Here is a 15980-nt window from a genome sequence, read left to right on the forward strand (position 1 = left end):
AATGCCGCCGGTCTGTGATTCTGAGCTCCTTGTTAGCATAATTCTGAAAGCCAGAAAGGCTACCCGAGTTTATGCTGGGCTCGGGGAACTTGCATTTGATTTCCAAATAATATATAGTTGATAATTTTTTAGAAGCCCTACGTATTAATTCCTAACAGAAATTGGTGATGGGTTTCCATAGCCTGCAATTATCCCTTCAATACCATTCAGGATGTTGGCTATTCGGGTTTGTGTTTTTAAGTGTAACTGTTACAGTGTGAGCTGAGTTATCCTGTAAAGCATCCCTGGGAAGCTTAGTCAGTCAGGTTTGTAGGTTTCCTGAAGAATATTTTGTCTATGCTCTTATATAAACTTCATAATGGCTTTTGAAAAATAGCACCCTTATTTTGATTGGCCAAAGTCCTCCCGAGTGACATTGGCTAATCCCTCTTAATTGCTGCTCGAACTGGGTGTGATTGCCAGCATGGGCTCTAGAGTGAGACCCTATCTCAACATAATGGGGATGATGATTATGATGGCGTTGCTTCTCAGTCTAAATGAAAATTTCCTTCATGTAGCAAACTAGTATAATATAAATAAATGAGTATCATCTATAAATTTCCAGCAATTGCATTACTTTAGAAGTATCTAATCTCACAAATTAAAAAAAAAAAGATCTATTTCTGGCCATTCACTTCTAAGAACATATAATAAAAAGTCTATATCTCTTATTGCTTTCAATGGAGAAAGGAATTGCTATGATTTTTCCTGTAAAACATGGTTGAAATTTAACCCTCACTGGGTGACTGAGAGGGTAAACGTTGGAGGTAAGACATCTAGAAGAAGAATATTCAGAGGTGATCAAAATTGGGATCACGGGGTCGGGTCCCATGATGAGAGTGTGGGGGTCAAATGACAACTTGTGGGGGTTTATTTTCTCACCGACTGTGTGAGCTTTAAAGTCCAGCCCAGCTTCTGGGACAGCACCTTCAAAATGAGGAGGGCGAGCCCAGCACACAGTATCCTTGGCCATAATACCCTGCACCAGCCCCAGACAAGAACACAGGAAGGCTGTTCCACTTGAGAATGAAGAGCCAAAATAAGCCTCCAGCCTGCCCAACCCCATGCTATTAGAAATAGGAAGTGGACTGAGGAAAACCATGCAAAAATAACTCCGGCAAAAGTTTATAGTTTTTTGAAAATGGTTCCTTGTTTTACAGTCACTTAAATTTGGAAAAGAAAAAAAAAACCTAATGTCTTAACTGATTATTAGGTAAACATCTCAAATACAACCCAAAGACTCTCTCTGTCTTAACCATTTTTCAGCTTCAAACAAACAAAAAACTGCAGCACTAAAACTTTTTCCTTCTCTCTAATGTGAATAATGCCCAACCTGGATAATTAAAAGTACTGTACAGATGGGCACCAGACTCTTTAATATTTTGAGTACTCCTACAAGAAATGCGGCTTAGGACGTACTAAAGCCCAAGGCAATATTTCCTTTTTTACCCTCTGACAAGGGAGGTTGTTTTCAAGAGAGACAGTGTTTAAATTCCCTGAACTATTAGCTTCCCACAGCTACTGGCTTTACCCAGGAAGTGAAATCTTGCCACAGAATACTTCTGTTTAAATTGGGGCTTAAAAGTTCTATTGTCTTTAAACCTCCATATTAATATCAGTTCTATTTCGTTACCCTAATTCTTAGGAGTTACTATAATGTTTAAAAGGTTTTTGAGCTTCATCTATTACAATTTTTAGCTTGACATTTTAAAGAATGACCAAAAAGTACATGGAGTGGATCATAATGTGTTAAATATTTAAAATGCTTTGATTATAGCTCAAAATTAGGTAGCACAACACTGTATACAGAGCCTGAAATTTGTGACATCAGAAATGTACACATGTATGTAGCTGTAAATAACACTTGATGTTGTATGTGTGGATTGGTTGTACAGTTGCCAAGAGTCCATCTTTTTCTTCCCCTTCCCTCTTCTTTCCTCCCTCCCAGTTTCTTTATTAAGAAAAAGAAAAACAGAACAACCCAAAAGAAATATGATGCAATACATGCTATAGAATTTTAAATTTCCCCCCAAAAGTGAAAATTAAATGTTTTGCTTACTATCTTCCAGAATAATTTATTTTATCTTTTGAGACATTTTGGTTTTAAATTCACTATGCAGCTGAAGAACTTTGACCTTGATTCTCCTGCCCTCAACTTCCCTTGCATGTGCCCTCTGCCAGGGTCCTGTGGTGCTGGGGGCTGAAGGGAGCCAAATGCTGTGGTGCTGGGGACTGAAGCCAGCCTGGACTTTGTGTGCCCTCTGCCAGAGTTGATGTGGTGCTGGAGACTGAAAGCAGCCAGACAAGCACTCTACCAGATGAGCTAAATCCTAGCCCATAATGGATGTTTTCAAAACATGAGGTATTTACATTACTTTTCATCCAGGCCTGAAATCCAGTGTAGGCACATTGCAAGGGTGCAGTAGTTGAACGTGACCATGTGTTCATGTCTATGCTAGGTGATATCAATCTATCAATCTTGCCTGTCATTTAAGACAAAAAAACGACATCGCTTTTCTTTGTTCAGTGAGAAGAATCTTGTCAATTTAAATTTTAATAAGTAATACAAATTTAAAAGTATAAAAAGACAATTGAAAGGAATCCCCTTCCCATGGCTGTTCTTCAACTGCTTTTCCGTCAGTTTCTGTGTTTGTGACTCAAGTTTTGTGTGGGCTTAGGCATTCTGTTTTTCTTTTTCAGCACAAGGTTAGAAACCATATAAAGTTCACCGATAAAAGATATGTCAGTTGTCAGGCCAGCCACAGAGGCCTACCAGATAACTGCTGAAATGAGTATGGCATCTTCCTGTGTCTGCAGATGGAGGTTCCAGGTGAACGCTAGAGAGAATCGTGGCTCAATCCTAAAATAGAAGTGCTGCCCGCCAGGCTGGCTGCCGTCCTTTCTCAGAACAACTAGCTGTGTGTTGTGTTTCCCTACCTGGCTTTCATTCTTCCACTCTTCCCTGTAGCAATCTCATTGCATATACATAGAACTTTTGAGTTTACTTCTTCTGTTACAACGGCAATATTTCATTGCCATAAAACTTCTGATTACTTTTATGGTTTGAGGCTATAATTGCATTTTGGGGGCTACTTTACTAAATCTTTTGAAATGATGGCAGCATTTTAGCTGGCTCTCTTCACTGATCAGTGTACAGTGTTATTATCTTTCTGACACAGGGTCTCAGTATACAGCCCTGGCTGTGCTGGAACTCCTGTAGACCCGTTCCCCTACCCGTGCAGTATTAAGGCATGAACAACCGTGTCCTTCTAGGTCCAGTGATAACTTTAGCGCTGCATTTCAACACTTCTAGCTTATTTCTTCCTCTGTCCCGTTTGTCTTGTCTAAAAAGTAAGTGCTAATCTAATACAACACTGCTTTAGTGCAGACAGAAAAGAGTGCCCTCTCTACTGTTAACCTTCAAAAAATGAGAAAGAGGCAGAGGACAGGAAAGGCTAACTAAATGAACAGAGAAGTGTTTACATTTTTTAAAAAACTAACATATATATGTATACATATATAGTGAGTGTGTATATATACATACATGTTTTGCAGGTGCCTGAATTCAGAGGTGAAAACCAGATTAGTCACTCAACACTGAAGTTGGGAACCAAACACAGGTCTTAACTACTGAGCCATCTCTTCCATCCCTTAAAATGGGTTTTTAAATGCCCACCTCCCCTTTCCCCCTTTCTCTTCTTTGAACTTTGAATGTTTTTACAAATGTTTGAGTCAATGATAGTGGTAGTAAGTTAGGACTTGAATCGTCTCAGTGAAATTTGCTGGAAGATACAAAAAGGAATTAGACTAAGCACAAAAATGAGTTAGAGTTATGTTTAAGCCGTACATAAGGCAGACAGAGATAGTAGGCCAACTACAGCTAAAGTGGTAACTATAGGATGGAGAAGAAGCTGAAGGGGAAGAAGGTGCTGCTGACGTAGATGTAGAGGGCTACTTTCACACACCAGCAAAAGCCCTTCGAGCTGAAAGTGCTTACTTACTGTTAGTTTTTATAAAGTTGTCATTGTTAGACTATAAGCCATGAGGAACAGGAAAGATAGCTAGTTGCACCAATTATTAGGATTTACATTTTTTATTGTTTTTATTGAGTTATGCATTTTTTCTTTACTCCCCTCCTTTTCCCGCCCCTTCTACCCTCTCCGGTGACCCCCACACTCACGGCTTACTCAGGAGATCCTGTTTTATGATTTTTAAAATTGTATTTATTTACATGTGATTGTGTATATGTATTGTCTATGTATGCATGTGCCATGACAGGTGTAAGAAGTCAGGGGACAATTTGTAGGCCTTCACACCTCTCACCTGGGTTCTGGAAATTAAACTCAAGCCATCAGATTGTTGACAAGTGCCCTTAACCTGCTGAGTCATTTCACCTGCCCTAGACAGGAAATCGTCATCAAAGTGGGCATTCATCCCCTGTTGAAAAAATCACCTAGAAGCAGCATGCTTGGAGGTGGTACAGGTCTGGAAGCGGTTGTGTGTGTATTTTTGTGTTTCAACTGAGTATCGAGCCTGGAGAGAGTGTCCTGCAAGCTGCGCATGCTGCCTTGCGCGGACTTGAGTCCTGAGCCAAAATGGGTTAAAGCCTCCCCTTCCGCCACGTTGCCGCGTGGTGTCCCAATGACAGTGACACAGAGCAGGGTCCGTGTGAGATAAAAGAGTTTGAAAACCACTGACATGGGCCAGGCAGAACTAACCAGGTATGATAAGGAGGAAAGGTACCAGGATCAGATTTTAGAACATTCTTTTGGGTCTTTTGATAACAAATTGGAGGCAGCCTTGAAGAACTCGAGGGAGGACCCAGCGTCAAAGAGCTTTGACGGAGGCTGTGAGACAAAAATAGAACGGAGCGAATTGTAGTGGGGATAATTTGAGGGGTACACAGGAGGCAGCCGTGGCAGTTCAGTAAGCAATTAGACAAATCAGTGCTGGAGAAAATGTGATTTTTTTTTTCTGATACCACTCTATGGTGAAGTATGAACTTCTCAAAGCAGCTGGAATTCCATCATTCCTTCTCGCCATGCTAGGAAGACAAGAGAAGCTGTTGGTCCAAAGATGAAAATGAGTGTCTGATTGCTATACCTAGGTATTGGTGTTGCTGTAATAAAACTCTGTGTGTCTGTTCTGTAGGATTCATTCGAAGGGCAGCCTTGTGGATGGCCCCGAAGCAAGCCTGATGGAACAGGACAGAACCACCCATCCTGAGGGCAACACACTGAGTCCATTCCTGATACCACCGCCTTCTCCCATCTGCCAGAGAGAACCTCAACTTCAGAATGGGAGCCCATTACCAGAGAGACTTCATCCAGAAGAAGTAAATGGAGACACCGAGTGGCAGTCTTTCGAAAGCTATTATGGAATACCCCACAGGAAAGGCAGCCAGAGCAGTCGTGAGAGTCCAGACTTTATACATGAAGGCAGAGGGTATTCCGGGTGCTTGCAAAACGGAGGGATAAAACGTACAGTCAGTGAACCATCTCTCTCTGGGCTCCATCTGAACAAGAAATCGAAACTAGACCAAAAAGTTAAGGGAGAAGGTAATAGCTTCGGGGAAAGCCGAGAAGGACACCCAGGTGAAAGCAGCCGTCAGCCAAATGTCTCCAGTCAGAGCGAGAACAGAGAGGCTGGGCCCTCTCTGGCCCAGGATAGAGCAGGTGCAGCCGTTGATGGTTTCCCGACTCACAACTGCAATGGAGTGGACATCAGAGAGTTTCGGGTTCCCAGGGAGCAGGAAGGGGAAAATGGCAGGAACGTTTTACTACTTACGAACAAGGCTGTGCTAATGCCTAATGGTGCTACAGTTTCTGCCCCTTCCGCGGAAAACACCCACGGTGAACTCCTGGAAACCACGCCATCTCTGTACTGCCCAGATCGCGCTCCCATTGCAGTGCAGAGTACCACATCTCATGGGAACGACCTGAACAGTCGGGCTACTAATGAGTTGTCTTGTGAGATCACTCAACCATCGCATACCTCAGAGCACATCAATTCCCCACAGACCTCAGGCTCCCGGCTGCCTCCCGAGCTAGCTGAGGCCTGTGATGCTGATAATGCCAGCAAGCCAGCTGGAGTGCTAGGTACCTGTCCTTTCCAGAAACACCAACAAAACTCAGTTTTGGAGATCTGCCCATCTCCTGCAGAAAACATAAACCCCCGGGGAAACGTGAAGCTCTTTGCTGAAGAATCCTGTTCCGGTTCCAGCAGTGACGTACAAGGCTCCCATGGCAGCTCTGAACAGTATTCAAAGCAGAAGGAAATCAATGGTGCTTACTTCAGGCAAAGTTTAGTGTTCACTAAAGATTCCATTTCTGCCACTACCATGACTCCGCCATCACAATTGCTTCTTTCTCCCCCTCCTGTTCTTCAGCCTCCCTCAGAAGGAAAAGGCACTCTGGGTGGTGGAGCTTTGGAAGAACACCTCCCCTTAGGTAACGCATCTCTCTTAAGGGAAGGGAAAACAGAACATCAACCTAAGGCGACGTCGTCTGGCCAGAGTTCGAATCCATCTGTTCATACATCCAACCCCTCGCTGATGCTTCCGGAAGGGCCTCAGAATAACTGCGTCTCCGTGCGCTCTGAACAAACGAGAGCCATGTCAGAGTATCTCAAGTATTACCCACCAAATCATGGCTGTGGTGGAGAACTACAGGAGAACAGCCTGCATCCGATGGGACACAGGGAACAAGAGATGCTGAAGGATGAAAACAGGGAACAAACACAAGACTCCGTGCTGGCGGCCCAGCACTATCCGAAACCTGGGTGGATTGAACTGAAGACCTCTCATTTCCGGGAAGTCCAGCATCAGCCAAGATGTAAGGATGAGATGTTTCACTCGGTCCTTCGCTATCAGGCCAGCCCTTCCAATCAGATGCCCTCCACACAGTGCACTGGAAATGCAAACATGCCAGGAGGATTCCAAAGGCTACCCTACATTCAGAAAACAGGTCAGCCAGAGCAGAAGTCACAAATGTACCAAGCGAAGACGAATCAAGGGCACTCTCCTGGTATGAGGGACCAACATCTACAGTTCCAGCAAACTTCATACCAGGAGTGCCTCTCCAAGGCAGATACCGCTCCTGGTGCTCATGTACCAAGTGCTCCTCTTTTTCATTTCCAGCATAGAGCGGATCCCTCCACTAATAAGCACTTGAATCAACAGGCCACAGAGACCGAACCATTTTCAAACTTTTTACAGCATAAGCCTCATAAGCAGGCAGCACAAATACGAGCATCCCAGAACTCAAATTTCCCTCAAAACTGCCAGCAGCAGCCATCACAGAGGAAGAATAAAGAACAAATGCCTCAGACTTTTCCTCATCTCCAAGGTAGCAATGATAAGCTAAGAGAAGGGTCCTGCTCTGGCCAGATTAAGGTGGAAGAATGCTATAGTAGTGAAAACCAGTATTCAAAATTAAGCAGTTTCCAAACTCACAATACCCAGGGGGGGTTCGAGCAAGTACAGAATGTGAAGACGTTAAAATCAAATACAAGTAAATTACAGGTTCCCTGTTCAGATGATACACACCCCATTCCTGAGAATCGAGAACAAACTCTACACCCTGAACTCTTTGCAGGAAATAAGACTCCACACCTGCAAAACATGCAATATTTCCCAAATGATGTGACCCCAAACCAGGACATTCATCATAGGTGCTTTCCAGAACATGAACAGAAGCCTCAACCAGCTCCGGCCCTGCAGGGATTTACAAGCAGAAGCCAGGATGCGTTTTCTGGGCAGCAGGCAGCAAAACTAGCTGAAGTAGCTCAGCAAAGGTACTTGGTGCATAATCAAGCCAAGGCACTCCCTGTGCCCAAGCCAGGAGGAACTCAAACCCAGACCCCTCCTCAGAGGGACATTCAGAAGCATGCTGCCCTCAGGTGGCTCCTCCTACAGAAGCAGGAGCAGCAGCAAACACAGCAATCCCAGGCTGACTCTTGTCATAACCAGACACACAGGCCAGTCAAGACAGAGCCTGGATCCAAACCCTCCTCCTGTAAACGCTCCATGTTGACACCCCAAGAAAAAATGTCCAAGAAGATAAAGCAAGAGATTCCCCCACTAAGCTGTGATGATGGGCCACCTAGGAGCATCATTGAGACCATGGAGCAGCATCTGAAGCAGTTTCAGCTCAATTCATTCTTTAACCATAATTCCCTGACTCTGAGTCTCAAGTCCCAGAAGCAACCGAGAGTAGAGACTTCTGGCACTGTCACAGCTGTGTCTGCAAAGACCCATGCTGCAGAGTCTGAAAGCCACACCCCAGCTGCAGAAAAGACACCAACCAAAAGAACAGCTGGCTCTGCACTCAACAACTTTTTAGATTCACCTTCCAAATTACTAAATCTTCCTATAAGAAATTTATTGGATACTCCTGTCAAGACTCAATATGATTTCCCATCATGTCGATGTGTAGGTGAGTGCAAGGAACCTCCTGAAGCACAGGGTGCTTTCCAGAATTAGCTAATTGTCTTTGTATTTGAGAGTTTCTTCCTTCTTAAACCTGGCGTCTGGGAGCCCGCTGTGAAGGCTCATAAAACTTGCTTTTGTCTTTAAATTACAGACACTCATGCCATGCAAAATGAAAACTTTGCTTGCATTTGCCCCCCCCCACACACAAAACCAATTGAATGTGTTCTTTTTTTCCCTCTAATCAGATCTTGAAGTATAAATGTATTTTATATCATTTTAATGATTTGCTTGTACATATTGGAATATTGTCTACACGTACGTCCGCACGCCAGAAGAAGGCATTGGATCCCATAAGACTACAATTGTGAGCCACCATGGGAGTACTGGGATTTCTAACTACTTGACCCATTTCTCCAGCTCTAGATCTTAGGTTTGGTTTGGTTTTTGAGACAGGGTCTCCCAGCCCTGTCCTTCTCGTCGCTCACTATGTAGATCAGACTGACCTCTCTGCCTTCCAAGTGCTGGGATTAAAGGCGTGCATCACCAGGCCCAGCCTGGATCTATTTGTTTTAACTCTTATCTCTTAGAGGAGGCATGTAGGCAGGAAAATTAGTTAACAGGAAAAAATAACTACGTCCTCCAACTCATGTAGCCTTTTAAACAAAACGGTGTCATAAAACCAGGTTTAAAGTTTGGGGTTAAAGATCAGAAGATTTCTGGGAACTGAGGAAGTTCCTATCTTTAATCTCAAGTTGGAAAATTGCAGGACCAAGGTTCTGAGTACTTAGTTCCAAGGTTCTGAGTACTTACAAATGTAGCCCTTAGAGAACTCAGGAAAACCCCCTTAGGAGCACTTACAGAGTAAGTCCTTCCCCACTTGACACTCTGTATCGGTTTGTGTTCCTTTTTGTTTTCTTTTATTTCTTTAATTAATGCCTTTTGTTAAAGCTCGTGTTATATAAAGATGTGCAGCCGGAAGATATCAATAGTATCTGCCCCGCACAAGTGTAGCAGAAGACATTAGAAGAAGAGGGTACCTTACTGTCTAATCCCATGGTGGTACTCACTGTATTGTGCCATCCACTTGGTAGGTTGGTGGGAGGAGGTCCTTCTGCCCTGTGTGTGGCTAACAAGATGCCGCACAGAGCAAATGTGTGGCCAGTATCATAGATAGCACCAAGTTCTCACCTGTACTCCTACAACTGGCCCTTTACTGGATTCTGTAGCATTCTCTCACAAGTTAACTCCAAAGGGCAGTGAAACGAGTTCTTACCAAATGTTGAGGGAAAATAGGAGCAGAATAAATGGACTCCACAAGTCGGATTATCTGGAATGGAACGGGACAAGATTTATCTTTAAACTTCGTAATTTTCAAATGACAAGCATGATTCTTGTTGGATTATTTTTTTTTCTATTTAGAAAACTGTGTTGTAGTTTTTTACATATATTTTAATCCCTTCATTTTTATTTGATTTAAAATAATACTTGATTTAAAATAATTTCTTATGCTGTATCTGAAATGTAGTGATAATTTGCCAATAGCCATTGTGTGTGTGTATTACATGGCACAATTTTTCTAATAGATCAGGCCACCAGTGTATTCTAAAGGGGAAAAAAGAATGGCAGTTACTTAGGGCCATTAATGTGCAGCTGGGGATAATCTTTGGATGTAGCCTTAATTCTTAGTATAATTGAGGTCTAAAATAATAATCTTCTATTATCTCAACAGAACAAGTTATTGAAAAAGATGAAGGTCCTTTTTATACCCATCTAGGAGCTGGTCCTAATGTGGCAGCTATTAGAACAATCATGGAAGAAAGGTAATTAACTCAAAGGCACAGGGCAGATTAACATTATCCTTTGTATACAGCAGTGTTTCCAGTTCCCCCACACAGAGCAGTAAACAATTGTAAATCAAGTAATTATCAGGAGGCTTGGCTATTCCGGGGGTTGCCAGCCCAGCACACTGCTATTCACTACAGAGTCACAATATTTGACAGGACAAATAGTTGCTTAGCTGGCACAGGCTGCCCACTTGGAAATGGATGCTTGAAAACCCGGGCACAAACAAAAATCATCCAGCCAACCTGCTGGGCACGCGAATGCTGGCGCAGGCTGCAAAGGGGCCTCCCTCTGGCTCTCTTCCGTTTGGTGACTTGTCAAAGAAATAGCACAGGGAAAGCGGTGCATGCGAAGATCATCGATTTATCATCTTAGCTGTGCAAACGAATCCCTTTCTCTTATAGAAGAAAGCAAGTGCAAAAGGTTAGCTAAGAGACTCCATTTCCTTCCCCAAACTGTCTATCCAAGGTGTCTACCCTCAGTTCCCTTATGTTGAAGACTCAGAAGGCCTTCCCTATAGATAAAGCTCTGAGCTGTTGTATGCCATGTCATAAAAAACATATTTGCATATATGGGCAGGGCACTGAGTGTCATTTTCGCTTTATTTGTGGATTATGACCTTCTAATCTATTATGTAAAAATTCACCAGGTTGTCCCCCACCCTGGCAGAGGCTGTGAATTTCTCTAAGCACTTTTCTTTTCTTCACAGTGCACAGCCTTTGGCATCCAGGGAATACAGTCTATTTCTAGAGTTCTGACTTTTTCAAAATAGCTGGATAGTAACTTTTTGCCAGATTTGTTTAGAAACCCAACTAAAAACTTACAATTCTCCAAGTTGTAAGATAAATTTAGTACAGGACAATAATCAAATAGTATATGGTTTCAAAATATGAATTTGGCAAACTAACTTAGTTTGTACTTTGTATATAAAGATTGCCTTTCTAGTATTTCTCACTAAACATATAACTACAGAATAATTCATTACAACTCTTGGTATATTTGGATGCTGAAGAAAAGATAAGACTTACCCATTATACTTGGCTCACACCAATTTTTTTAAAGAATAAATTAAACCTTTAATTTCTTAAGATGTGGTTATAGAACAGAACTACACTTACATGTCCAAATATTTGATTGCCTCTTGAAGTAGTCTACTAATTGAGTGTGTGTGTGTGTGTTTCTTTAAGGTTTGGAGAGAAGGGTAAAGCTATTAGGATTGAAAAAGTCATCTATACTGGTAAAGAAGGCAAAAGTTCTCAGGGATGTCCTATTGCTAAGTGGGTAAGTGTGACTTGTCAGTGCTCCCGCTCTTCCCTCTTGATTGCTTTCATTCATTCCTCACCATAAGAATGGGTTTCCCCAAGCCAGAGACTATTGCGAGTTGGAATAAACGTATCCTATGTGTCATCTTGTAGTCTTAAGGTAGAGTAGTTCTGAAATCATGGACAAACCACTCAATTGAAATAGTTTAGTAGTAGAGGTCCAGAGCAGAGGTTCTCAGCCTGTAGGTCGAGAGCCCTGGGTGGTCAAACAACCCTTTCACAGGGGTCACCTAAGACCAACGGGAAACATAGATATTTACAGTATGATTCATAACTAGCAAAATTACAGTTGTGAAGTAGCAACAAAAATAATTTTAGGATTGGGAGCGGGTCATCATAACATATGGAACTGTGTTAAAGGCTCACAGCCTTAGGAAGATTGAGAACCGCTGGTCTAAAGTATAGTCCTTAGATCCTGAAGAACTAGTCCTTAACCCTTTAAGCACCGGATTAATATTTGTAATGCCACTTAATGAAAACCTCAACTAAGACCTTCCATGTCTTTTCTGTAGTTCTTACTACAATACTAGAATTTAACTGCCCCACTCTGCCAGGCTAGCCATTGAGGAATAATTTTATACCATTTCCTTTTGTGATAGTTGATTAGGTTCTGACTGTATACCTGGGCAGGCGGTGATAATTTTGATCCAGACATGAAAAAGTATGCATTTGGAAGTGAATATTTACTGGACCCAATTGACCTTTGTTCTGCTTGGGGTGGGCCGGGGCTGTTTGGGTGGGCTATTGACTCACACAGGTGATTCGAAGAGAGAACCATGAGGAGAAGCTCCTGTGTTTGGTCCGAGAGCGAGCTGGCCACAGCTGTGATGTTGCAGTGATTGTGATTCTCATCATGATCTGGGAAGGAATCCCAAGGACTCTGGCTGACCAGCTCTACTCAGAGCTTAAAGAGACCCTGAGTAAATACGGTGCCCACACTAACCGTCGTTGTGCCCTGAATGAAGAGTAAGTAGGGCTAAGGCCCTTTCTACCCTCCAGGGGTACAGTTTCATTTCAAGCAGGACTTGAATTTGTCTACTGATAAAATGGGGGTCATTTGATTTATTTATCATTGGATCATGAATAGTTTTCTAAAATGAATAATTTATGGATATTTTTAGGAATATTCTGTCCACTTAGACCGTACGTCATTGTTCAGCAGCAGTTTCCAGGAATATCTAGGTGTCTGCACCCACATGGCTTCAGCTCTACCATAATTTCTCTTTTACTTCTCATGCCATAATTTGACACTCCTTGTCAATGTGCCTACCACTTTAGCAAGCAAAGATAAAGTTCTGTAGAGATCAAAATCATTTTTCCATTTAATCTAGTTCATGACTTCTGTGGTACAAATATGCTTCCCTTCCCAGTACTGCTCCAGATGTTACTGCTGTGTGTCTGTTGTTACTATTGGGTTAACTTTGTTGAGTTAACTTTGTCCACTCCGCATGAAGCCAATGCATTCACTCACAGGTTTTCTCTGTTTCTCTACTGTGGATTTCTGCATGATACTAAAATATAGAAAGGCTCTCCTGCTACATTTTCTCACTGTTGGTTGAAAAAATAATTTAAATTTTACACTTTAAAAAATTCCATACAATTCTAACACAGAATAATTTGGGATTACAGAAAGACATGCCCATGTTTACCAATCCCATTGCTAATCAAATTGTTAATTATGGTTGCTCAGTCTTGGTTGTATTATACCATTGATCCATAACTTAAGAAAGTCAGTCCTCCCATTTGAAACAGAGTTAATTTTGAGAGGTTTGATGAAAATACATCTCATGGTCTTTGTTTGACTGCCCTCAGTTTGCTAGTGATTGCTCAAAAGGTTCACTTCCTAGCACGTGTCTTGTACATTTCTGTTAAACTGCTCTAGATGCAAAATACTTTCCAGAGTGTCTATCAAATTATTTTGTTCATTCTTGGGAAAAGTATGTTTATATATACATTTAATCCTAAATAAGAGAGAAGGCACATTGGGCACACTTTTGCTGAGGAATTACTGTTCTTGCAACAGAGCAGTGGCTTCAGAGTCTAAGTTGCTGAAGAACTTGGGGAAATGACTTAGAGAAGGATATTTGCACATCCAAGCTTATTGTTGTCTTCTGCCTAATAACCAGAAAATGCAACTAACACAGAGACCCACCTGCTGATGAAGGGTTAAAGAAAAGTGTAATGCTTGCACGTAATAGATTTCTAATCATAGAGGAAAAAAATCATCTTCAGGAAAATGAATGGAACTAAAGATGATTGTGTTAAACAAACTAAGCGACAATCTAAAACATCATACCAAGAGAGGCATAGTCATGACATGATAGCTCCGCTTATTCTTTTTGGACATAAGCTCACATTTTCGCCTTCCCACATTGTCAGCATTTGTTTCACATATTTCCTTGAAAACCTTGAGAGACTCAAAGCAACCTTAGTGTGCATTTCCCTGGTGTTTTAATAGTTCCAGTGTTTGTTGGCCGTTTATATTTCTGTCTCTTCAGTTCACTAGTCTGTTTATTGACTGGAGAGTTTGGTTTTAGTATTTAGTTTTTACAGTTCTTTAAATATCCCACATTTGATCCCCGTCAATTGATTTGGTAAAGATTTTTGCCCCACAAAACTTTCTTGAGCCATATAATCTCACTGTCATTAAGATTACCTCAGGTGGTGGTTTATTGATTGTCAGTTTGACAGGATCTAGAATCACCTTGGAGATGCTTCTGGGTGTGGTTCTGAGGGATTTTCTGTAGATAGGTTAATTGAGGTAGGTAAACCCACCCTAATGTGGGCAACACCCTTTCTGGCTGGGGCCCAACCCTAAAACTGAGAAAGTGATCTACCGGTGCATTTTTCCTTCTCCTCTGCCCAACTTTTATCCAGATTGAAAGGAATTTTGTTCTACACCATGTGGATATTCATTTCCCAGCACCATTTATTCAGGCAGTATTTCTCAAATTTGAACTTTGATACTTTTATCAAAAAAATCAGGTGGCTGTAACTCTTTTATGGGTCCTCTCTTCATATTCCATTGGTCTAAGTGTCTGTTTTTGTATGAGTACCATGCTAGTTTGTTGCTATGACTCTGTAGTATAGTTTGAGATCCAGTATTATGATACCTACAGCATTACTTTCTTCTGTTTAGGATTATTTTGGCTATTTGAGACTTCATTCTTCCCTATGGATTTTGGTAATCAGTTTTCTAAAAGTGTGAAGAATGTAATTGGAGATTTGGTGATATATTTGACTATATAGTCATTTTCATTAATATAATCATTTTACAATACTGATTATGCCAATTCATGAGTATATCTCCAATTTCTTGATTGTCTTGAATTTTTCAGCATAGATATGTTTCACCTCTTTGGTTAATTTTATTCACTTGTATTTTAATTTATTTAAAACTCCAAATAGGAGTTTTTCTTTCTTTCTTGTCAAGTTCATTATTGGCATATAGAAAAGCTGGGGAAAATTCTTTGTTACCATTTATTTATTGATTTATTTATTATGATTATCTGTGTGGGTGTGTTCATGTAAGTCCTAGTACCCACAGAGGCCAGAAGTATTGGAGCTAGAGTTATAGGTAATTGTGATCTACCCAATGTGGATTCTAGGAACTAAGTCTGTACATGCTATTTGCAAAATTCACTGATTTTTTATATGTTTTTTGTATTCTCTGTTTTCATGAGGAGACAGTGTAATATCTATAATCTTGCATTTTGTCCTTTGATCTCAGGAGAACCTGTGCTTGTCAGGGCTTGGATCCAGAAACCTGTGGTGCCTCCTTTTCTTTTGGTTGTTCTTGGAGCATGTACTATAATGGATGTAAGTATGCCAGAAGCAAGATCCCAAGGAAATTTAAGCTACTTGGAGATGATCCAAAAGAGGTTGGTTTGTTTCCTAATATATAACCTACTTTTCATATAGAATTAGTGAGCATGGATAACCTGTCATACTCTCATTAACAGAAGGAATTTCATCTCAGATGAACCTACAAATTCTGACTAAATCATAAGCACAAATATTTTATAAATTTAACAGGACTATGTATAGCAGCATACATGATTCCTCCCTGTGGGCTGTCTTAGCTAAGATTTCTACTGCTGTGATTAAAAACACCATAACCAACATCACCTTGGGGAGGAAAGAATTATTTCACCTTAAAGCTTAGAATGTAATTCATCATCTAGGGAGATCAGAGCAGAAATCTGGAGGCACAGAGCTATTGCAGAAGCCATGGATGGGTACTGTTTGCTTACTCCCTATGACTTGATTGGGTCAGTTTCTTATAGCACCCTGGACCACCAGTCCAGAGATGGCATTGCCCACATTGAACTGGCCTTTCCCCTGTC

General features: G+C 41.4%; 1 protein-coding gene across 3 annotated transcripts in view; it reads left to right on the forward strand.

The window, feature by feature from the left end:
* The window catches only part of Tet2 (tet methylcytosine dioxygenase 2), an 84512-nt gene that overhangs the window by 51620 nt on the left and 16912 nt on the right, over positions 1-15980 (forward strand). For 2 of the 3 annotated variants that reach the window (XM_048456760.3, XM_048456759.3), the window contains 6 exons: positions 2221-2401; positions 5191-8474; positions 10200-10290; positions 11500-11593; positions 12392-12600; positions 15365-15515. In XM_048456760.3, coding sequence (XP_048312717.3) covers positions 2397-2401; positions 5191-8474; positions 10200-10290; positions 11500-11593; positions 12392-12600; positions 15365-15515 — 3834 coding nt within the window. In that variant the 5' untranslated portion in view covers positions 2221-2396. The remainder of the gene's footprint in view (positions 1-2220; positions 2402-5190; positions 8475-10199; positions 10291-11499; positions 11594-12391; positions 12601-15364; positions 15516-15980) is intronic. The other variant, XM_048456761.3, reaches the window with a different exon arrangement.

The sequence above is a fragment of the Myodes glareolus genome, chromosome 17 (genome assembly GCF_982192425.1).
Source record: "Myodes glareolus chromosome 17, mMyoGla1.1, whole genome shotgun sequence".
NCBI lineage: Eukaryota > Metazoa > Chordata > Mammalia > Rodentia > Cricetidae > Myodes > Myodes glareolus.